At 32.0% G+C, this 26,134-nt stretch overlaps 1 protein-coding gene and 1 long non-coding RNA gene across 6 annotated transcripts in view; one reads left to right on the top strand and one right to left on the bottom strand.

The window, feature by feature from the left end:
• LOC126748503 (uncharacterized) overlaps positions 1-26,134 on the top strand; it is a 53,550-nt gene that overhangs the window by 1,022 nt on the left and 26,394 nt on the right. The window contains exons 1-2 of one of the 5 annotated variants that reach the window (XM_050457773.1): positions 17,582-17,900; positions 21,036-21,209. The exons of 2 other annotated variants lie outside the window; for them this stretch is intronic. In XM_050457773.1, coding sequence (XP_050313730.1) covers positions 21,198-21,209 — 12 coding nt within the window. In that variant the 5' untranslated portion in view covers positions 17,582-17,900; positions 21,036-21,197. Of the gene's footprint in view, positions 1-17,581; positions 17,905-21,020; positions 21,210-26,134 lie in introns of those variants that run through there. 2 more of the 5 variants (XM_050457776.1, XM_050457774.1) reach the window with 2 other exon arrangements.
• On the bottom strand, positions 2,741-4,123 carry LOC126748505 (uncharacterized). Its single transcript, XR_007664717.1, has 2 exons — positions 2,939-4,123; positions 2,741-2,884 (listed from the first exon to the last, which is right to left on the bottom strand). It is a non-coding gene; the product is annotated as an uncharacterized LOC126748505 (long non-coding RNA).

Below are 26,134 nucleotides of genomic sequence, written 5' to 3'. Positions count from 1 at the left end.
TGTATAAATTGGGTACCAAATTAGAGATCCATATTCTAATTTTGAGCATATATAAGAGAAGAAAAAAAGTTTTAATATTTTTAAAATGCCAACTCAACCCAACTATTTGGCACAATCAGAAGCTATTTTTGCTAAATGCTTGGCGAAACCTAATTTCACATCATAAGTAAGTCCCAGATCGATTGCCTTATCCACTTTGGTTAACACAGCATTATTTGCTTTATAGTTAAAATTAATCGGCAACATTTTTCTAGAAAATGAGAGAATTGAGCATTTATTAACATTTAAATAAGGAAATCTCAATCATCTTCAGTATCTATTACAGATGATAAAAATTCAGAAATACTTTTTAAGGGCAAGGTTAAACTGATGTATAGTACTAGTGTTTCTTATTCCTACAGTAACATAATTAAAACTAGTGGATACTTCTGATACTGGATTATGCAGAGCAACCATTGTTAAATTGTGAAGTATTAATTTCCATGCACAGTATTAGCAAAAATGAATGAGGTGTTAACCTTAAGTTGATGATTAATAATTTTAAAAATCAATTTTGTTCAATCATTTAAAACTCTACTTAGCGGATGAATGTTTAAGGACTGATACACCCTGTTTCTATTATTTCTGTAATGCAGATTATATCATGTTTTTATTACAGAAGTAACAAGTAATGCTAATTCTTGTAAATCTATATATTACATGTATATATCCACTATAAACCCTTAAAGGTCCTGGAATTCTCTAATATCCAAATTAAAGCCATAAAAGTTTTTCCTAATCTTCCTATCCTATTGCTATTTGCAATAAACCTACATAGGTTTGCATGTCGAAAGTCAATTTGTCAAAGAGATAGCTTCGAAACTAATATAATTCTGGTGGCTTGGATCGAAATTTTCGGAGATGGCACACGAATCGCGACCAACTTCACGATGTTAATCGCAGAACGTAGGCTACGTGAAACCTTGATTGATGGGGCTTAAAACGAGGCGGTGTCTTTCGCCCCGTGTCACGACCCTGCTACAAAATCGAACCAGAATTAAACAATGCTAGAGAATTATTAGATGTTTTGCGGAATTGGTAATAAATGGGGTGAATATTGACTTTATCAAGGTCAAAGGGGAATTGATTAAGGATAGGTCAATGGACAAACCAAACTTTCTAACTATTTTTATTCGTTAAACAATGTTTTTTTTAATTGAAAATTCATTGCTCAATTTATCTGAGATAACTATTATATGTAACTGATAATTAAACCAAACCCATCAACCAGATAATAGATTAACTAGTCTACAGGAAGGAAGTGAGTACTTGACTCAGGAAAAACACAAGAAAGTGCAAGTGCATTTGCATATAAGATTGGAGCAATAATAAATGATAGTGTAAATGATAATCTTGCTGTAGGATCATCAGTCATTTCACTGATGTAATAAATTATATAACGCTTATAATTGATTATCACTCTCATCGTACAGGAGGGTCTTTAAGCTGCTGGTTCTTTTTTTCACTTTGAATACTGTTTCTCCTACTGAAGAATTATTATAATAGCACCATTAATTTATGGAAAGCCTGGGTGCCGTTATTAATAAATTTTATACTTAGATCTAATGTTAAATATATCAAAGTGCTCACAATATTTATTCAAATTCATTGATATTCTGTAAACCAGGCTAAAAATTAAATACTAGGTCTGACAGTCGATCTGACTATACTTACATCAAAGGCAAAACAGACATAGTATTCTCTTCTTTTACTATAAGCTCAAGTATATTCAGATATAACATAGTTTGCTCCACATTAAATTAAATACCTTTATACCTAACATAGTTAATTAACCTTGTATTGTACCATCTCTAGACCAAATAATGTTTAACAACTCTTATATAGATCTGACCAGAGATGTGTACAATGCTTTAACGGCAGGCATATTTTTAAAATCCTAACTACTTCTTTTAATGAGTCCCAACATTCTATTTGCTCTACTCACAATATTGTTATGAATCATGTAAGCTTAGTATAACTAAACATCAAGATCTTTTATTTCAACAAGCAGTAGGTATTCCTAATGTGGTATTGGTTTAATTGTTCTGCTAAACTGTATAAAGTAGCATTTGGATATATTAAGAGACAAGTTATTTCTAAGACACTAATTAAAATAGTGTTCCAATCTGTTTGCAATATAATTAAATTTTGTAAAGAGTTTATTTGATTATAAAGATTCATGTCAACAGCAGGATAAAGGAGGATATTGAATTGATTAGGTCATTTATGAATAAACAAAATAATGTCAGGTCACAGATGTGATTCCTGAGAAGTTACACTAAAGGCTTTAGAGTAAAAAACCCCTTCAACTTGACCTACTGGTTTCTGTTTGATAAATAAAGCAAGAAAGCAAAGGTACACATATGTTATATTGGGCAAGTTCATTCAGTAGTATTACATGACTGACTTTATCAAATATATGTTACTGAAGTCTGTGTAAATTGCATGTACCTCTGTGCCATTTCTACAAAGATAAATTAGTGGATAAGTTAGAAATCAATAAATTAATCTCTGTTGTTTCAATGGAATTTTTGAAAGAAAGAACCCATAAGTCTCAACTAGTAAGATCTGTTCTATTTTTGCTATTAGGCAAAATTCTCTATGTTTATTCCACATAGTTTAACTGTCCCGCTGAACTTTTGACAATTTGTTTGTCACATCTCTCGGAAGCCTTACTCACTTGTACCAAATAAAACAACCCTTATAAATAATATTTTTATTTATGATTAACACAAAGAATTTGTCAAAAGGATTCAAAGTTAAATACCGTTGTCTGAATAGTCCTCCCAAAAGTCGTCGTAGGGTTGGGGTTCTGGTTCCTCTGTTGTTCGGCCCTTATTCCATCCTAGCAAACAATATGTCAGTTGATAAAAATAAATTGTAATTTTACAATACTTACGGTTAATTGCATAGGCTACCAGCCCTAGTATAATAACAGTAAAAAACATTATGTAAAATGTAAAAATATAAAAAAGCTTAGTATAAGTTTAACAAAAAAAAAAAAACATTTTTGTCAACTTTGACATTCAGTGTCAAAGTTCAGTTTTTAATAAATAGTTAAGCCAAAATCACAAGACCATTGAAATGCGCATGTGCGGCTTATAGTAGTATTAAAGTTTATATGATCATGATGGTACTTAAAAGGTACATTTTGTAAGCTAAAGCAATAAGGAAATCAATAGTAATAAGATCAATATATGATTGCATATTACATAAACAAATAAGTAGTACTTTTGGATGTAAATCAATAGTACCTACCTATTTTATAATAAAAGTAATTCATATGTGAAACTCTCACTGACAAAATGTATCATTACATTTAATTCATTACTAATAGAAGCTAATTATCGATTGAATTGCTTTTCAGAAACCTTTAAAGTATACATTCGGATTGTTGGGATTTACAATATTAATTGAAGGAAATATTACAAACCCCAACTTTCTACACTTTAAATTAGATTGCGAGTAAACGCATGTTGTAATGGTAAATTAATAGTAAGACGCATTAGTTTCTCAGGAAGCGGCATATATCACTGCTGTTGCGTTAAACACCGCCAAAGATAATGTTTAAAATTGGTAATAGATCCTATATTGTATGACTCAGGGAAAGTAGATTTCCATTAAGCTTAAAGCTCTTAATGTAACATTTTTTGATGTTATGAATTGGAACATTTCTTTGTAACTGCGGCTATTAAACGTTGCGGTAACTTAAGAAATAATTATGGTTAATGTAAATAGAAACAAAACATTTTTATGACCCGCCTGTTACAAAATTGTCTTAACTTTCAGTTTTTACTTAGTACCTAAAGCCTGCTTGTATTAAGAAAAATAAAAGTGAAACTTACACCATTCCTTTACGCACGGCCGAATCTGAATATTAAAAACAATGAAACCAACGGAGTTACAAATTAGTTCTTACATCTGAAAGTGATAAATCAATTTTTTGGTCAAGCATGTTTTAAGTATTTTCTTTAGTTAGTTTTTTTCCTATCCTATTACCAGTCTCACCAGGAATTATTAGCTTAATCCTTATAGTAATACCAAAAGTTATAGATCCTACTGAAATCATAACTTGATTTTTCCATGAAAACAATGCTTAAATACCAGAAATATGAGAATAGTCCACATAAGGCATTATCACACCACAATCAGAGGGACCTCATAATCTTTTTCACAGTACTACCAAAGTTTACAGAATAGAATACTATTATGTATAGTATTCTATTCTGTAAACTTTGGTACTACTTTGAATTAATAACCGCATTTCATAATCAATGTATCAAGGATTGTCCATGCATCCGAGCAGTAGTCATCATCAAATAAGGAGATTGATGACATTTTGTAAATGTTCACAAATATTATTGATGTTGGTGCCTCCCCATTCAAAAAAAACACACCTTAATTAGTGTCATTCTGTTTAGAGGTAATTTCACAGTTTGAACATTACCTGAAAAGGGAATGCTAGCATTAAGTTCAATAAGGACTAAGTCATGAAGGTCTATTCTGACCGAAGGATTATATTTAACATCATGAATAGTAGTGTTTAGAGTTATTTATGTATGTATTAATTATTTATGTATTAGAGTTATATATGTTGATAGAGGTGTCCAATCATTTTATTTGAAGAATATTTGTACAAATTTTCAACTCTCTAACTTTCGTCGTTTTTGACTTATGCACAGGCTGATAGGATGTTCTTGAAAAAAATACCACATTTTCCGAAGAAAAATTATTTTTTAGCTCCCTGTCTATTTTTTCGAAAAACGTTGATAGAGGTGTCCAATCATTTTATTTGAAGAATATTTGTACAAATTTTCAACTCTCTAACTTTCATAGTTTTTGACTTATGCACAGGCTGATAGGATGTTCTTGAAAAAATACCACATTTTCCGAAGAAAAATTATTTTTTACCTCCCTGTCTATTTTTTCGAAAAACGTTGATAGAGGTGTCCAATCATTTTATTTGAAGAATATCTGTACAAATTTTCAACTCTCTAACTTTCGTCGTTTTTGACTTATGCACAAGCTGATAGGATGTTCTTGAAAAAAATACCACATTTTCCGAAGAAAAATTATTTTTTAGCTCCCTGTCTATTTTTTATTATTATTTTTTATTATTATGAATAGAGTTATTTATATTAACTATACCAAAGTTACCAAACCTTAAAAGATACCAGGAAATCCTATATGGAAAATCTGTACCTGCTTAACGTATCTCTAATAATAGGGCCATCACATAAATGGCAGCTACCCCTTATAATTTCAATTTTCAATTCAAAAGTGCTTCATTAGTCGAAGAATAAAAAATTTTGTTGCTGACATAAGCAAGGCTGATATAACAGAAACTACAAAACCACAAAAATTAAATAGTATTAAAAATTACAAAAAAAATACAATATTGATGTCAGACAGAATCTTATATTAACAGACCAATATCACAATAAAAGCAAAATAGAGTCAAATTTTAAAATGTATCTTGGTGGAATTCTTCCATACTATAATAAGCCCTACCTAATAGTAAAATGTTGACAGGTCTTTAAGGAATTAAGTTTTTTTCAGTTTTGTTAATAATTTCTTTATTGCTTTCAAGATCTAATTAAAATAGACAATAGCAACGTCACAAAACAAACAAAATTAAAATTTGATAACATCTACACAGTACATACTGCTAATAAAAATAGTAAGAACAAAAAGATAATGTTGGACATAATAATGGGTGCATTACCTTACCACTTGTATCTCAAGTATGATACATTATGAAGATAAATAAATTAGTAAACAAACCCTTAATATTAATCATAATACACATTTAAAACTGTAAATCGAAACTATAGATACACTTGCCCAACAGATATGTTGCAGTGTCTTTCCTAAACTTCATGATATTTTTCTCTTGCCTTAGGGCGAGAGGTAATCTATTATAGATAGAGATCTTTGAAAAAAGGCAGAGTGATGAGTTGGAACACTCAGTTCAGCTCTCCCCCTTGTCACAATAGACCTACCCTCAACACAATGATCTTCATTAGTTTGAAAAAGATGCAGGTGTTTCTTTGCCAAAATACAGAGCTGGAACAGTGAGTAGACCAAGCTTAGTAAAATAAGTCCTACAAGACGTTTGTGGTGTGAGTCTGAGCATGCATCTTATGATCCGTTTTTGTGCTATAAAGACTGACACGGCGTCAGTTGAAGATCCCCAAAACATCACACTATAAGTGATTAGATATTGGACCGATGCATAGTAAAGTTGCTTCAGACAATTTAGGGAAAGCTCTTCTCGTAGACGCCTTATTAACGCGCAGAAACTATTTAGTTTTTTGCCAAGAGTGTGTATGTGTGGGACCCATGTGAGACAGGAGTCAATTTGTATACCAAGGAATTTTAAGGAAGAGACCTCTCGAAGAGATTTTTTTTTAAACTTCACTAGTAGGGAATTTTGAGGTAAAGTTTTGAAGAATGTCAGTAGCCCGGTTTTATCAGCATTTAGCTTCAGAGCATGATTGTCACACCACTCCTGCATCCTCTCTACCACCTGAGAAGCTCTGACAGATAGTTCTTCAATCAGATGTTCTGACAAGATTATGGAAGTGTCATCAGCATATTGGTTGATAAACCACCCTGGAAAACACTCACTGAGACCATTTACATATAATATGAATAGTACTGGGCCTAGAATTGAATCCTGTACCACCAAGAATGACACTGAGTAAGCATATGTACCATTACCAGAGCCGAGGCAAACTGTTTGTTCCCTCTGATCTAAATAAAAGGCTATGAGTCTGGCACAGTTTCCCCTCAGTCCGCAATTTTCAAGGATTGACAGCAGTAGACCATGGTTGATTGTGTCGAATGCTTTCCATAAATCAAAGAAGAGTCCGGCAACTTTTTCCTTTTTGTCAACATTTTCAATCACAAAGGATATAAGCTTGAAAACTGCCAACTGGGTTGAATGATTGGGCCTAAAACCAGACTGGCTATCTGAAAGAATAGGTTGCCTTTTTAAAAAGTTCATAATACGAGTATAAATGACTCGCTCAAAGATTTTTGATATTGAAGAAATGAGAGATATTGGTCAATAGTTTTCTACATCCTGCTCATCACCCTTATTTTTAAAAATTGGAAGAACTTTCCCCTTTTTTAGTTTAGATGGAAAGATTCCCATGTGCATTTATTATGTGAGCTAGAGGCACATTTATATGGTGACTAGCTTTTTTGAGTATGTTTATTGGTATTTCATCAAGACCAGCAGAGTATTTATTTGGCAAGGCCGATAGAACATGCTGAACTTCCTTTGAATCCGTGGGAAAGAGGAAAATAGTGGGGATGTGACTTCCTTTAGGCAATTGACCAGAAAATGAAGGAGTAAGAGATGAAGCATTAAATTTCTTCAGAAATATGTTGGCTATCTCATCCAAATTTTCAATAATTTCATTATTGCTAGAATTTAGGGTGACAGGTTTAGATGACTTTGAATGGTTGAGCACTTTGCTGCTTTCCTATACAAGTGACCTTTTGACAAGTGCATCTTGGAAGTGGTAATATTTTTTTTTTAAATAAGAGCTTCTAATATGAATAAGGATATAAGAGATAAAATTTTTAGGCCAATAGAGTGTGATCGCCAAGACTCTCTGTGATTTTTTTCAATTATAAAATGAACAGCTTTCTTTTGGATCATAAAAACCATATTCAAAAGTCCCTTATTGGTAACACCATGGAATGGTATTCTATACCTAAGGCGTAACTCAAATAATGAGAAATAGATATTCCTATTACTCCCTTATCAAAGCTTTCTACTTATATGGTCTTCAAAGTGTAATGCTACATCAATCAGAATGCTCAGAACTTCCATTGCATGCATACCATTACCATATGGCCTATCCTGGTTTTACATGTTCACCTCCTACCACAAGATTTACCTCATAGGAAATTCCCAGGTAACTAAGTAGTACTATAAGTAATTTTATGTACTTTAGACTTTAAATGTTTGTCCTTATCAGTCCTTTAAGTAGCAGATGTGAGTACTATTGTAATTTTTTTCTCTGAAGTATTGAACATTCCTACTAAATATCTAAAATGTTTTTTTTTTTTTTAATTTAAATTTAACATATATTCCCGTATAGAGCCGGAAGCCCCGATAAACTGAAAAATATATCGGTTTCTAAATCCGATGGTTGAATGGTTAAGCACAAACAATGCGGGCTATTGTTGCCACTTTTATTCACTGCGATATTGTGATTGTACCTTACACCTACCGTTTTCATTGTTTCCCTAAAAAATTACCTTTTTTTTGACTTCTATTGCTGCTGTGGGAAAATCTGTGCCTTAGACGGTCCCATTTTTTATCACTAAACTAACGGCAACTATTGGGAATTCTTGGGGGAAAGATAAACCTCAATAATTTTTGTAGTTCGGTTTTTAACCCCTTGATTTCTTATAAAACAGAGAGCAATCATTGGAGGTGCTAGGGATCAAATCTTAAACAGTTAATGTAATTTACTTGCCTTAATTTGGCAATACTTTAAAAGATGTTTATGACTCAAATAAATCATAATTAATTCAACTACAGTAATTAAGTTCATCAGAATAATTGTTATATTCGTCCAAGTTACGTAATGCAACACAGTTTCACGCTTTACCAGAAGATATTCGTTAATTATATTTTCACAAGTTTTGTTTTAATTCGGATTATATAAGGCTGTGACCAAGGCAACATTTAATCCAATTGGGTTACCTGAAGATTTCTATTTGACTAGAGTTAAATTTAAAAAAAAATTACATACAATAATGCAAAGAAACAGTAAGGCCTTTATGCATTACTAAACGTTGCATGTAAGTTAATATATACGAATTAAATAATGTAATTGTGTAAAAATCGATGCTAATTAGTCACTGATTAAATACATATTTGTTTCCAATGGGTGACTTCTGAACCAGCATAATTTTTAAAATACCGTACGTAATTGTTAAGAAGTTAATTGTAAATAACTGTTAACCATACTGCAGAATGGACTTAACCTTAAAAGTTATGCACATGTAGGTTGTTGATGGGTTAAATAATTGGGTCCTCATTTGCAATAAATATATTCTTACAATATGGTTAGCAGCAGGTATAATAAGGTAAAACTCCTTGGTGATGTTCAAATTAAACATTAATAAGATAACTCTTCTTTATATTTCTCAATAAATTTGATGGGCTGTTTTTCAGGGTGTGTTTATTCCGTTTTATTTTTACCATAAAAAAAGAGCAACAACTGTAACAGCTGATCGAATGAATGACATCCGGAAATCACGCGGACGTTCAGCTATTTATGCTCAGCTAAAATTCCACAAAAGGCGGAATGATCCGTTTACATCATTATACGCTGAACCGAACCATTACCTTTGCGGTGAAAGCCAAAGGAATACAATACTTAATTATTGTTAGACAATAGGCCAATTTTGTGCAGCGGATATGCATGCGCAGCTTAGCTAAGACAACAGTTAATTGATATTGGTGACCACAATAGAACTTTTCATATAAGCAATTAATACACAATTAAAAATCAAATCAACATATGGAAATCTGATTTGGTGGAGCTGTAGCTACGTTTACAACGCGGATACTAAATTCTCCAAATTTTTTTCAGTGTTAACACCTAGGACCTATTTTGAAGTACCAAAAATGACTGATAAACTCCATTCCTCCTATATATACGTATTTGGTTGTGAACAGTCGTAATCCACAAAAAAATGTAAAATTGTGTGAAGCTGTCTAAGTACCTTTATAATATAATATTATACTGTTTTCTGACAGGCTTAACTTAATTTTATATTTTTTTGTGAGTTATATTACGAAATTTCGAAAAGTTATCTTCCGAAACCGAAATAATAATTTTTGGGTCAAGTAAATAATTTCTTAATACAAGATATTTAATATTTGACGTAAGAACTTTTGGATTTTAAGCCATTCATTTATTTCCGTCAAAGTAATGTCTTTCAGACAAGTACATTTATGTACATATGAGAAGATCACACGTTTTGAAGTTAAGATTAGGACTCTTGTACCAAAAACATAATGACCTTGGGGAGAGAAAATTATTTTTTTTTCTTCTCTTAGACCAAATAACTAAATAATTTGCTGTTCTTACAATTAGGACATATTTACTTAACAGTTCAAAATAGTAGTAGACTAAAGCTAAGGATGTGGTAAGTTTTTCCTAAGGTAATATTCATTTGGCTATATCCAAAGACATGGCGGCCTTGGTTTAAACTCGTTTTACTTTATGTTAAGAGATCCTTTTTATCTGTGTAGAGATAAACCTGGACTAATTTAACCCTTATAATCAATCTTTGTAAACAGGGCTGTACTAAATAAAAATAGTGTCATCATTTGATCCATGAACCTATAGATCCGCGCGTTTTAAACGTAGTTTATGCCACGCAATCACTCGTGGGCGCAGGCGTGATATTAAACCTAATGGCGGGCTTTTTGAATGGTAGTTTAATAAAACTTGAATGTAGGCAGTTCAGATTTGTAGTACCGCTCGGGGCCACCTAATCATTAAAATATGATTTACTCGATCTTAAATCTGCTATTGGACGCAACTGCGAAGGCAGTACTATCTCTGAAGCGTGAGCGGAGATATATGACCATCACTGATGAAGCTTATTTATGGATGGTACTGTTTTCTTTACAAGGATGGTTATTTGTTTGCTTTACCGTAAAGGCGATGTCAATGTTAATACACTCGCGGAAGGATAGAATAATTAGCGGAGCTTGTATCAGTATCGGTAATTATGAATGACTGAGGCCGTATTTAATTGGAGAAAGGCTACTGAAAAAGAACTTGACACGTAATTAGCCATTAGGCATTTGGGTTAACATAAAACTCAACACAAGATAAAGGACTCTTAATAAAAGAAAAAAAAATTATGCTTCTATGACCGCTTTAGTTAATTACCAGTAAATTATACAGACTATAAATTAGTTTTTATTTTTGTTAAAATAGGTTAAGTTCTTAGTTTCGGTCGAGGGTTATCGGTAACAAATGGAGGGGAAAGCATTAAGTAGCTTCATGGGTTTAGTAACAATTAAAATCCGAAACAAATCTCTTTTTGCGTAATTGGCAATTAATGCCACGGTGCGTTTAATACAGCACATGATATATCATAGGCAAATTAAGTGTCCTTTAAAGCTTTCACTTAAGCAGTCAATTATAGCATGTACTTTCTCACCATTTCGCTTTAAAACAACAAGATTTGAATTATTCTCTTGTTCTCTCCCAATCTGTAATTTAATATCTAATCTATGTTGGTTAATGATTTTAATTCATTGTTTATCGTATCAAAAGAATTTGGTATAAATCAAAATCGAAACCGAGATTATGTTCAGATAAGACCTTAAGAAATTGATTTGTGGATTATGTACGACTGAAAGTGCTGCAATTAATTATTTTAGATTTTTAGCCTTCCGAGATATAATTTAGATTAACACAAAATAATTATTATGAACAATCAAATTTCTTCTCATTATGTAACTATTTAGACGGAGGTGTAAAATGAAGCCTAATCCATCTTGAGCAATTAAGAGTTACTCACAAGAGAAGTATTACCTGTATTACCTACATGCCATTGTTTGATACCATAATTATTGCCAAGAAGCGATCGTAAACGATTAAATCATACATCTTTTTCTTGGTGTCAGTCCTACGTTCCGCCTCCGACATTAATTAAGCCTTTGCGGTAATTGGAGGATACGTGTTGCAATTTTCGTATAGGCTTTCTGTTTAGTATTCACCCAAAATGATAAAACAGCAATCAAAAATAAATAAAAACATCTTAAGTATGTTTTTACTGCCGGCCATTTATTGGTAAATAATGTAATCAGACGTATTATGGGTTTGATGGCTCACTTCCTTCACGGTCAGTGTTTATAGATAACAGTACATTAATGGGATTTTTATTTTAACATCGGCTATAATAAAATTACAGATTAATATCCGCAAAATTGGATAAAACGTTCAGTGCGCACGCGCCCTATAACATAACAGGGCTTCCGTGAGTGAGCAATATACATTTTATGATCATAATATTAAGCCTCACTAAATAAACAATTTATTAATGACTTTACCTGAATTTAATTCCAGGTAGTAAAAATGTACAACAAACAAACTTGAATGTCTATGAGGGTAAAAACAACCCTTGCCATTCAGTTCTAGGTTGTGTGTTGGTGATATAACAACAAAATAATATGGTAAGCAACAATATTCTTATTACAAGGAAGTCGCAAGACTTAATGCGGGGTTTTGTCCGTTTGCCGTGTAATTGGTTATAAAATTTCTAATTTCCCGACGGCCAAAGATGTCAACTATTTTACCGAAAGAACCGATAATTTGCAAAATTGAAGCATGCAACGATGTTTTTCGTCCCACAATTGGGTATTATTTCGGACTTTCACTCGCTTTAACTATAGCTACGGCAATTTTCTTCGTTATTGTGATTTTTTTCAACGAAATAATGATAAAAGGCGTTTGGGCAATTAGTTTTGGTGAAACCGATATATTAGCGCTTATCTTAGCCAACCCAAACGACAAAGGCCATTGTGCTGTCTCAACTTTATTCGTCGTGGTTTTATTTGATCATTAATTATCGGTCATTGGTTTTTTCCTCTGAATCTTACAACCCTTGAGGGTTTATATGCTTATAAAGGGATTACAAGTCCACTTTACCGCATTTCATTCTTCAAACATATATCTGACAAGTTTGACTGCAGTTGAACCCCAAGATCATATTCAAGCATTTGATTATTGACAGAATAATCATCACAAAGCAACGGCATTTTAGTCTGACTGAAGAAGATGACAGTCTTCAGGGCTTGCATGGTCTGCAAGAAGGAAAATATTTAATGCAGCTAGACAAATCGTTGACAAATTCATAATGAAACAAAACGTCGAATTCAAGGTGTTCAAAACTCCTGTCTAAGATTTATTTTTGGTATATGAAGACGCAACAGCATTACTTATAAGCTTAAAGATGTAAAATGACGTAGAGAGCTACATTAGGTTTCTTTTTTTATAATAAAATTTCAAAAAATCGCCCCCCTTACTACCTCTTTAATAAAATTTAACTAAGAACTTCAGCACATCATGTAAACCTAAGACAAAGATCATAAGGAAATTTTTAAATCATCTTTTTCCTATAATGCTGCGAAGCTGATAAATAAGTATAAAAATGAGTGATTTAACATTTTCAGTCCGCTCATTTAGAAATTCAATTTGGCAAAAACTGTTTGTTTAATATGTAACCTATTTAATTATACAATATGTGACGTAATGCTGCATTTATAGTGTCATCTCTTTTTTTCTTTCGATCTCTTACTGTTCTCTTCTCCCTCTTTTGTAAATATATATAATTATAAAAAAATAAATAAACAGTTTACTTCGTGGCTTCAACAGCCCCTACGTAATTGTTAGGATGCTGAAAATTGGGCCATTTAATCCCGCACAATTATATTATTATTATTTCTTTTACAGCAATGTTAATATTGAATTGTTAATTGTATTGGGAATTAATAAATGTTATTATTATTATTATTAAATATGGCAAACAACAGAGGCCCTACATTAACAGCCTATGGAACACTAGATGTTGAGACAAATCTTTTTGACGTTCTACTCCCAACTTCAGTCAGAAAAGGATTCCAGCAATAAGCATTTAGAGAGAAGTTAAAATGGCCTAGTTTATTAATAAGAATCCCATAATTCACCTTATCAAAAGCTTTCGCTGTTTATAAAGCTTTTATCAGAATGCACAGATTGGTAACTGAATTATTTAGTAATTGAAGTATAAAGTATACTTTAGCAATTGATTTAAGCATACTTATTGGTCTATAGTTTTCCAATGGGTTTTTATTACCTTACTTAAAGATTGGATTGCTCAATTGATCAGGGGAACAACATCACTCCCAGTTGATTTCTTAAGTTTGAGTTATGATGCTAGATTTAGCCTAGTTATTAGTGATAATAGAAAAAGCATAATTACCATGTGATTTGTGTAAATTTGAGAGTGAAATTTGAAAGACAGAATTGAAATACTGAGCAAAGGCATTAGTTATATCCTGACTAGACATTGACTTTGGTTATTGTCAAGGCAGTTGGCGTGAATTTATAAGGTTGTACCAAAATTGTGTTTTCAAATCGTCGTCTTCCAACCCATCCAACATTTTCTGCATTAGAAAGACGTGTTCGATAGGCTGGTGGTAGTGTTGTGAGCAATGGAACGTTCCCGTTTATTCTCGAAGAAAGTTCAAGACTTTTTTCGTGACGTTTATTCTCAAGAGCACGAATGAGCATGAATCCAAACGTTCCCCAAAAATGTTCCCATAGCGTTAAAGAGTCAAAGTATAAGCTCAAATACCGGCCAGCCAAACACCTCTACCAATTTAATGGAACCGAAATCAAAAAAGATAAAACTCACTACCAAATCTGGGGCTGAAATTAATACCATTAACGATGATTCTTCTGAGTCTGACGAGTCTGAATTTGATTTAACGGAAATTCTGGGTGATTTAAAATCAAGCGAGCGCGATGAGGGAAAGGATAGTTCGGAGGAGAGTTCCTAAATAGGTTGTTTGAAAGTTTAACTTAATAAATTGAACATAAAAAAACACAAACATTTTTAATTTCAGATATTTTCCTAATATGTTTCCTTTGCATTTTTTTCATTTATGCTCGTATGTGCTGAAAATTCTCGTTCATGCTCGAGGAACGTTCTCGAAAAATAAATTCTCGAGCATTTTACAACACTAGCTGGTGGTACCGCCGATTATGGAGGGCAAGAACAGGATCCGGGACTAAGCATTAGGCAAATAGATATGGAAATTATAGTATCCAGAAATGTCGTTAATGAAGTGATCAGAGGACAGTATCATATCATAAGAAGCCAGTTCAAGCTCTCTTACCCCAAGATCCTGCAGAGCGCCTTTACTTGAACTTTAGAAATAACTTCACAAGGAGAGGGTTACATGATATTCACAATGAACACTTATAGGCTGAAGAAAATCCATATGAAGTAAGAGCTGGTACAACTGGTCCTGCAATTCTTCCTTCAAGATTAACGGGAGAGACTTATCAACAACATTCACCACATTTTTTATCAAATGTCAGAAATTATTTGAATGGTCGCTCCCCAAATAAGTGGATACATAGAGGTAATGAGCTCTCCGTAAATTGCCTCCATGTTCTCCAGATTTCATTCCTCTGGACTTTCTTTGTGGGGACAAATTAAGTCTGTGGTATGCAACGGTGAATAATGAAGAGGAGCTATGGGCACGCAGTCAAAATGCAACAAATAATTTTCAAGTTAATGCAGAATGTTAATTTTAATTTTATTTGGCATGTGAATCTTTGTATTCGTTACAATTTTTATAAAATCCGTATTGTTTATTTCGTGTTTAAGTAAAACAACCAAAATATTAATTTTACTTTTTAACTTTACTGCCCTGTAGCTCGGAATAAGAGCAATTTCTTGTGACGAGATTTTGTGAAGACCTCTTGGGAACGCCTTGTAGAATGCATCCTTATTAAAACTCCGAAAATCTCTGTAAATTACAGCAAAAGGTTTAACCTTAAAAAATTGGACACAATTGGTCTCATATAGTTAATGTTGGAGCTACTTCTTTAATTAAAATCAAATCGATAATCGTATAAGTAATAGATATCCCGACTCTAGTTGGTTCTGCAATAACTTGACTATAAAATGAGTGCAAGTCCCCCAAACATAATATGTTATGACAAAGAAGTAAAATTAAGAAATCTAGGTGGTCCATAAGAAATATGAGAATGAAGAATTTAGTTTTGCAGCAACAGGTCTAAGGACTTGTTAAGTTTTGGGAGAAATTCACTATTTGTATGCAAAGAAAGTAAAACAAATATACTGAAAGGTACAAAATTAAGTTTTAGAAAACATCAGGGCATCGCAAGACTAAATAGGTATTGCTTATTCATCGTCAAGGCAGTCAGCAGCAGATTTTAGCCCTTCACAATTGTTATTAGTACAATTGGTATTTTCCAGTAAATTCTTGTAACAATTCGAGTCCAAAATGGGTACGAAGTACTAAGATTAAATTTATTTGGATTAATTTTTTTTGTATAAAGACATTTCAGACAACTGAAAATTTGTAGAGGGTTTTCCTCTACAAAGTTCTTTAACGTTGTAAAGTTTCCAGCCTTTTTTTAACACCTTAACAAAGTCTACTTTTCGATATACACCCAATAGCATGGTAATGTTCTTTAACTTTAAAAACAGATTTCTTTCTGAGTTTTCTTTCAACTACTACAAACTGTCCATTTATGTCCTTGCAGCTTCAGTATGTAACCAAAATAATAAAGTATGAACTATACGCGAGTTCTTATTTTGGCCACCACAACCATCACAAAATAATCTTATCGTATAGTCAATATGATCGTAAATTGTGACTTATTCATTTTGACTTTTTACAAAATACAGCCTAATTTAAGCTTGTGGACTTGTTGGGTTTTGTTTATATCAATTGCTATTTGCTATTGTTTGAATATTGTCGAGTGATACTGCACTCTAACCTAAAATGGCAGACACAGTATATATCAAACAAAATCAGGAAATTAATTTACAAGTTTGCGCAAGTTAAAAACTCTAAAAATGGTGTATTCTGCTACTGTTGAGTCTATACTTATTTATTGCATCCTGGCATGGGGGGCTCCTTGTCAATATGTATTAGAGCCATTGATTATTACTCAAAAATACTTACTAAAGATCATTCCTAATAAAAAATAAGATGTACTCTTTATTATTTAAAGATGCAAAAGTGTTAACAGTAAACATGGCAGTAGTCCCAAATGCAAGACTTACAAAATGTCAAAGAAGCCTTTTATATACAGTGCCAAAAATTTTTAATATGTTACCAAATGAACTAAAAATTGCTCCTTATAACAAAATAAAAAAATATATTAAACAATTGGTTGATTGTTAATAATTTTATTTTTAATTTATAAACATATTTATTGATAGTTCTATTGTATTATAATTATTATCAAAGTGATACATTTTGTGAAAAAATTATAAAGATTATTAAAATTTGTTATATTGTAAAAAATAGGTATCTATATTAAAGTAATTAGATACCCTTATACACACACAGAGCTATGCTCCATTGTATATAATATACATATATTTAGTTTGAGATGTATTATTCTTATAAATGAATAAAGTATATAAGTATAACGTTAGTTCCTATTTAATTTTGAAACAGAATAATAAAAGCGTTAACTTTTGCTGAAATAATTATATTATGTTAATGGATTCCAGTCCTAACTCAATTTAAGAAAATATAGATTTCTTAAGTTTTGCAAGCAAGCTACTGATCTGAGAGGAAGGAGGTAAAAGTAATCCGTCAGATGACACTTAGTGAGGATTTTTTCTAAGACTCGTTACTTATGAGACGCCTTGTATATAATAATCGACAAAACCCCGGCGCTCGCGTTTACTCTTCGCCGGCTGTGCCGACTCCAGGAGTCCGCGCGATCGACGTCGATTTACGTTCAGTTCGTCGCGTTCCGACGGCGTACGTGGAACGTTCTCGCACACGCGGTCTAATCATCAGCATCATCATCCTCCTCGCGGTCTCGCTCGTTCGTCTAAAAGAGCAACAACCTCCTCTTCGTTGCTTCTTCAAAGTGTGTTGTTTGTTCATTGTGCATTTTATTTTTGAAACTTGTTGGTGTTGATTGACTTCGCGTAACTCCTCTTATACTTCCGCATGCATACTCATCGCAGTTTCAGTTTTTTTTTTCCTTTATTAACCACTTACTCGTTATGTTATGATGTACTTTGGAGTACGGGAACTGTTGGTTGGTAAATTTTATTTAAACTTAGCTATTGTTATGCCAAGAAGTACCGAGTGTCAAGTCATTACTTAAACAATATCAAACGCCTTTCTTAGATCCAAAACAACTGTGTTTGTTCTGATTCACCATCTGTTAAACATAGGGACACCGCATTGGCTACTGTTTAAATGAAAATGTTTTTAAGTCGATTATTCGCAAATAATTTGACTTGATTTAATGACCAAGGTATAGGACCTAAGGGGCCCATCTACAATATAAAGTTGACTTGATTTTGTCCAATTAACTTAAATAAAAAATAATAAGTAAACGTTTATTATGCCACAACAAAATGTTGTATGTAATGGTATTTGAAATTTTTTGATGTTTCTTAGGCTGACTGTGTAAATCTTGTCTTATTGTGAAATAATTTGAAATATATTTAGGGTTCATATTTTAGTATTTTAAACACATATAGGGTAATTATATGTTGAAATAATCTAGAAATATTGAACAAATTATATTTAAATTCATTCAACTTTTAAGTGAAGCATAATAATAGTAATAAGTTTATTTAAACACAAAAACAAAAATTACATAAAATATGAAGGCAATGAATAAACTTGGTGGAAGATTTAACCTAATCTAAAAAATACAAAATATAAAAAAAAAATAAATAGGGAGAAATAATGCAATCAAGACATTTAAAAAAGGTACCTACATTTAAAAGGTTTCATGTTGATAACAGACTTATATGAATGTATAAAATTGATTATAATATGTTTAAATATAATAAAACTAGGTACAATTATAGGCGGCGTTTTTCAAAAAAATTTACAGGGTGAAAATTAATTTTTTGAAAAAAATTGATAGAATGGCCATAACTCAAAAACCAGGTCATATACAGACCTGAAAATATTTATATAGGTTCTTCAATTAAATTCATTAGACACCTATATCAGCGTTTTTCGAAAAAATATATAGGATGCAAAAAAAAAATATTTTTTGAAAAATGTATTTGTTTTCCATAGAAAATTGAGAAAATGGTCATAACTTAAAAACCAGGTCATCTACAGACTTGAAAATTTATGTGTAGATTCTTCAATTAAATTCATTAGACACCTATTTCAGCGTTTTTCGAAAAACTATATAGGATGCGAAAAACAAATATTTTTTGAAAAATTTATTTTTTTTTCCATAGAAAATTGAGAAAATGGTCATAACTCAAAAACCAGGTCATCTACAGACTTGAAAATTTGTGTGTAGATTCTTCAATTAAATTCATTAGACACTTATTTCAGCGTTTTTCGAAAAAGTATATAGGATGCGAAAAAAAAATATTTTTTGAAAAATGTATTTTTTTTTCCATAGAAAATTGAGAAAATGGTCATAACTCAAAAACCAGGTCATCTACAGACTTGAAAATCTGTGTGTAGTTTCTTCAATTAAATTCATTAGACACCTATTTCAGCGTTTTTCAAAAAAGTACATAGGATGCGAAAAAATTTTTTTTAAAAAAAATGTATTTTTTTTTTCATAGAAAATTGAGAAAATGGCCATAACTCAAAAACCAGGTCATCTACAGGCCTGAAAATTTGCACGCATTTTCTTCAATTAAATTCATTAGACACCTATTTCAGCGTTTTTCGAAAAAGTATATAGGATGCGAAAAAAAAAATTTTTGAAAAATGTATTTTTTTTTCCATAGAAAATTGAGAAAATGGTCATAACTCAAAAACCAGGTCATTTACAGACTTGAAAATTTGTGTGTAGATTCTTCAATTAAATTCATTAGACACCTATATCAGCGTTTTTCGAAAAAATATATAGGATGCAAAAAAAAAATATTTTTTGAAAAATTAATTTTTTTTTCATAGAAAATTGAGAAAATGGTCATAACTCAAAAACCAGGTCATCTACAGACTTGAAAATTTGTGTGTAGATTCTTCAATTAAATTCATTAGACACCTATATCAGCGTTTTTCGAAAAAATATATAGGATGCAAAAAAAAATATTTTTTGAAAAATGTATTTGTTTTCCATAGAAAATTGAGAAAATGGTCATAACTCAAAAACCAGGTCATCTACAGACTTGAAAATTTGTGTGTAGATTCTTCAATTAAATTAATTAGACACCTATTTCAGCGTTTTTCAAAAAAATATATAGGATGCAAAAAAAAAATATTTTTTGAAAAATGTATTTTTTTTTCCATAGAAAATTGAGAAAATGGTCATAACTCAAAAACCAGGTCATCTACAGACCTGAAAATTTGCACGCATTTTCTTCAATTAAATTTATTAGACACTTAATTCAGCGTTTTTCAAAAAAGTATATAGGATGCGAAAAAAAAATTTTTTTTAAAAATGTATTTTTTTTTTCCATAGAAAATTGAGAAAATGGCCATAACTTAAAAACCAGGTCATCTATAGACTTGAAAATTTGCACGCATTTTCTTCAATTAAATTCATTAGACACCTATTTCAGCGTTTGCGGATGCGAGAAAAAATGGCCCTAACTTAAAGGTTAATAACCTAAACACCCTTGCAAAAGTGTCACTTATTCTATTGGCATCTTTCAGTTGAATAGGTATTTCGCAATATAAGCCTTGTATTTTTTCTTAATTAATGAATATTTTAGGGGAGATTATTTATTGAAGATTTCATTAAGAGTATTACTAAAAACTGTCACTTTGCAAAATAAATTTGTAATTTATATGGTGTACTTCAAGCTCAGATTGTCTCTTATCAAAGATTAGAGCCTCATGACCTATTTTAGGAACATTAATATCAATTATTGACTACACAAGTCTAAAGTACCTGATTTAGTGACATTTACTTGCTTATCAATATCAAGCAATGATGCCATGTAATGGTAATCTCCCATTAAGATTTTTTATATGAAGTATACTTCTCTATATAATTTAATTTCCAGATAAATTAGACCTGATTTTTATTTTTAATAAATTTTTAACATTACTTGAGATTTTCTGAACGATTTCCATATAAACTGGACCAATATTGGTTCTCGCGCATTATGGGAGGAGTCACAAACGTTGACGCTTGCGCAATGTGGCTTGGCACGTACTTCTACAGGGTGTAACAAAAAAAATTTAAAAAAATCCAACAGTTCCCGTTCATGTATACTAGCTTCTTTATTTACAGCGGAAATTTCCCCGTACGTGTAAATTAAGTACGTCAACCGACTTACTAAGTGAGTTGTGCAAGTGACACTAATTTTATTTCTGCAGTGCCGGACGAGAGGGACAAACATAAATGGTGATGGAAAGTGTTTTTTGTAGGATTACATATACGGACTCGGCGTGAATGTGGAATGAGGTTAGTAGACTTTTTAAGAGACGAGTTTTTATTTTCCCATTCATTTTAATTGTTGAGGTCGCCCATTACCTCGAGCGAGTCGCGGTGGCCGCTCCCCTGATGCAAGTTTCTCTTCTTTTCGTTATCTTGTTTTGATCACAGACAAACGGTCAGATTTAGTTCGTGTTTTTTTTTCAATAACTAATATATAAATACATACAACTAACAAAAATTACACTAATGATATAAGCCCCATAAAATCTCATGGACTTATGAGTGCGTGAAACCCTAATTGAACCCACGAGCATAATACCCTGATTTTTCACATTTGAACAATAGAATATCATAATTAATTTGTTGAGTGAGTCGGCACCACGGTACGCTTTCATAATTACATATTTGCATTGCCCTTCCTCCGACTCTTATTTATTATCATAATAGTCCTTCCTTGGTTTGCTGTAAAGTGTTTCTTAGGATAGCAAATCTTGGAGATCACACCTCCATGGTCTGCATCATTATCTGTTAAATAAACACCAATAATAAAACAGTTATTATATTTATATCGCCATTTATTGACATGTTGCTGATAACTGATAACATTTATCGTAAGCATTTGTAAGTGCTTAAGCAATTTATATTGTACATATGTCTCAGAGTTCGCTTATCAATAACAACATATCATAAAATACCACTGATAAATAATAAATGATTAAAGTTAAAAAAACTCGTTTAATTAATAAATAATTAATGGCATAGAATTTTTGGTAAATACCTTTTATTACCATTAAAAACGCAAATGATCAGATTTAACGTTCATGGTGAGTACCAGACCGCACTTCCTATTTGTATTACTTCTTTATGGTTCTCATAAAACAGTACAATTAAGTTTTCAGTTGGTTCAGTGATAATTCTTTGTATCTGAATAACAGGGAAACCGCTTATTTTACCCAAAATTCTTAAAGTTATATCTGAGGAAATATCTGGATCTACCACATCCAAATTTTAGGTTTAACTTGATAAGAACGTAAACTGAAAGGCACAGTGTGATATTTTGAATTAAAAAAAAACGTAGTTTCTATTATATGTTCAGAAATCTAACACTAGTTTGGATTCGAACCAGTTGATCTGTGTTTACAATACCCATGTTGACTCGAGAGTAATAAGATCGATTCTCGATATAAAACAACAAGTCATGTCGTAGCAGATGTTTACGAGCTCTTAACACGGTAAAAAAATAATTTTCATTTAGCGTAATGTAGATTTGGCATTGGTAAAGATTCTCCGCACCATTTAGGTTAAAAATGTTTAATAAACTTACCACTCCTCATAAAATTATCAACAGTTTTAACTTACTCAAACAAGAGCTTCAGGTGCATCTGGTGAACGTGTAAATATGTAACGTAAATGAGTTTCTTTAATTATTATTATGTTTGTTTGAAGTGTTCACTGCAGGAAAGGAACCAAACATTACAGCTGTTGCATCGTTTATTTATATAGAAGAAATTGTAGGGAAAATTACTTCAAGTATCTAGAAAAATTTCTGAAAGAAATACAAAAATTATTTAAATTCCCTAAAAACTGGGAATAAAATTAACTGCCTGGAATAGATCAAACATTTGTTTATTCCAGGCAGTTGAAGAAATGTCAAAAAATTAATTATTTTGTCTGTCATGCAGTTGAGCTTGTTTGCCTGGAATAGACAAATTCATGATTTTTCCAGGCAGTTGTAGAAAGATTCAAATTCCGTTTTTTCATAGCAACTGCCTGGGATAGATAAATCAATTTTATCGTCCAGGCAGTTGAAGAAACATCCAAAAAAATTATGTTTTCTCTCGGGCAGTTGAGCTTGTTTGGTCCTCAACTGCCTTGAATAGACAAAATCATAATTTTTTCCAGGCAGTTGCCGAAATATTCAAAGAAATTATGTTTTTCTTCACAACTGCCTGGAATAGATCAATCAATTTTGCCTTCCAGGCAGTTGAAGAAAAAACCAAAAAAATTATGTTGCCTTTCAGTCAGTTGAACTGGTTCTAGTCCTCAACTGCCTGGAATAGACAAAATCATAATTTTTTCCAGGTAGTTGCTTAAATGTTTAATGAAATTATGTTTTTATCGATAACAGCCTGGAATAGATCAATCAATTTTCTTTTCCAGGCAGTTGAAAAAATAACCAAAAAAACAATATGTTGTCTTTCAGACAGTTGATCTGGTTCTAGTCCTCAACTGCCTGGAATAGACAAAACAATGATTGTTTCCAGGCAGTTGCCAAAATATTCAAAGAAATTATGTGTTTTTCTCTATAACTGCCTGGAATAGACAAAATCATAATTTTTTTCCAGGCAGTTACCGAAATATTCAAAGAAATTATGTTTTTTTCTCTACAACTGCCTTGAATATATCAATAAATGTTGTCTTTCAGGCAGTTGATCTAGTTTAGTCCTCAACTGCCTGGAATTGACAAAATCATGATTTTTTCCCAGCAGTTGCAGAAAAATAATAAAAAATAAAACATTTTCTTTCAGAAACTGCCTGGAACACATAACCTCCTATTTTTATTATTTTCTTAAAGGAAAAATGATCCATCCTCCAACTGTTTTTGCTCAAATTAACCCAAAAAAGGTTAGCGTACTATTTCTTATTTAAAAAGTTGAAGAAGTAGTCCATACTTGCAGTGACGTTAATATGTCAAAGGGTAACTAAAATAGTTTCGGTCATCCTCCACTAAGTTTATTAGAAAAACCATCTATCCTACATGTTTCGGACATATAAGATGTCCATCATCAGGGGTCTATAAAGAACCGAAAAAACTTATAAGCTAAAGATTTATTTCAACACTTTTAATCTTTAGCTTATAAGTTTCCTCGGTTCTTTATAGATCCCTGATGATGGACATCTTATATGTCCGAAACATGTAGGATAGATGGTTTTTCTAATAAATTTAGTGGAGAATGACCGAAACTATTTTAGTTACCCTTTGATATTTAAAAAGATTAAAAACCGTAGAACCAAGGGCTTTAAAACTCAAAAAAAACACTATCTATCATGCAGTGAGGTTATGTTTGACCCGAATAATTGTGCAAATTTGCCGAAATATTGGACAGATGCGCGGCAATCGATGCATGAAGTCAAGATGGGCTGACTCTCCTTATAATTGTATAATAAATTTTATTTTAAATTTCCAACATACTGATACTGACACGGTAACAGTTTCACCCCTCTATTTCAAAACCGTTGACACGCATTTCCGGAATTCACGCACTGTATCTTCGGCTTTATATCCGCGCCCATTGTCTAAAAATAGACGCACAATTTGTGGTCTGGTTTTCTCCTCGATAAATTTAGAATCGATTAAGGTGTAACAGAAACCCTCAGGGTCTTTATTTCTCAGGGCGAGGCTGTAGAGTATCATCTAAAGACCATATTTGAATTGTCAATGTCTGTCAAATCAGACCTTTCCTGATTAAAACGTCGATTTGTTGCATCCGCCTTAATGAAAAATCAATAAATTATGCTAAATAAGGTTTATTTTTAGGCGAGAAAATACGTAATGTACCCACTCACTCCGTATAATGGTAGTAGAGATGTGTGCTGACCATGACCCAGGGTACGTGAATTTGCAAAACAATCATCGAATCATTGTTTATTTTCTTTTCGTTCGTTCGTTAAATATGCAGAAAACGCTTGAAAGAGTTATTTATAGGCATCATCATCTGGAAAGTGCAGAGCGTCATCTGAACTGCGGTGGGGCTTAAAGCTGATTGAATGTCCCAGAAATGTGCGGTAATATAACACATTACAAGCAATATAAACAATCTTAAAATATCCACGACGTTATGTAACGGTAAAGGATAATTGTGGCAGTACGGTACTGTTCCGGAGCTCTTCTTGCACGCAATGCGAATATCAACCGATTCAAAATTTTCATTTTATTGTTGCCGCTAATGAGTTAATCAAAAATACAGTGCGATTTCATAGTCTCTAACCGTGGCCTAGTTGGCGAAAAAAAATAACCAAGGTCTGGTAAACATCGACAAAGGTAGTGTTTTTAACCATAATTTCGTATTATTTGTTATATAGGTATTTAAAAGGATAAAAATGTGTGTCGAAACCACTATATAGGCAGACGGTTTAAGTAATACATATTGCGATTTGTCGGCATGCGATGCTGATGTTGCACACCGATATTCACGTGTTACAAGGGATTTCTAATGATTTTAACCTTGTTTTAATCGATTGAAGCTAATTGTTAATTAGTTAGTAGGAATCGAATTCGAGCGACCTTCCTTTGCAGCTCATTTAAGGGAAAAATATGCATTTGAAGCAATATTAGTATTACAGAAATAAACTCCTGGACAAAATTATCGCACCACTAATTATTTTGTCAAGAAAATTTAAATAAAAATAAATATCAGTTAAAACAGTTATAATATCTTTTCTCGTATAAAAAGCAGAACTGGACAAAAACTATGTTTATGCTTTATCATGGAACATGCTGCTCGTGAGGAGTGAGAATACATCCGCAGGAAAGTTTTCATAATTTGATACGAGGAATGCTGCGAAGACTTCAAGCGGTCATTGCAGCTAGAGGTGGCAATACACATTATTAAGAATTCATTATGGGTCTATTGTTTTATTTTTGTATCAAAATTGAAGTTAGTGAAAATCGATGCTTTTCCTTGTATTGAATTTAGTTACTTAAATCTCGTTTTGTTAAATAGAATATAATTGTTTTTGTTAATTAATAATGCATATTTAACAATGCTTATAAGTTTGCTTATTTTTTTATCTTTATTAAAAAAAAAAATCTCTAAAAATCAAGTGGTGCGATAATTTTGTCCAGGAGTTTATAAGAGAGAGTCACTTTTGTACCTAAAAAAACACCGCAGAATTAAAGAAGTTTCGTTCGTTGCTGATTATGCTGTGGTCTCTACAACTATGTCAACTTT

Source organism: Anthonomus grandis, chromosome 22 (genome assembly GCF_022605725.1).
Source record: "Anthonomus grandis grandis chromosome 22, icAntGran1.3, whole genome shotgun sequence".
Taxonomy (NCBI): Eukaryota; Metazoa; Arthropoda; class Insecta; order Coleoptera; family Curculionidae; genus Anthonomus; species Anthonomus grandis.
This window is presented reverse-complemented; position numbering and strand designations above follow the sequence as displayed.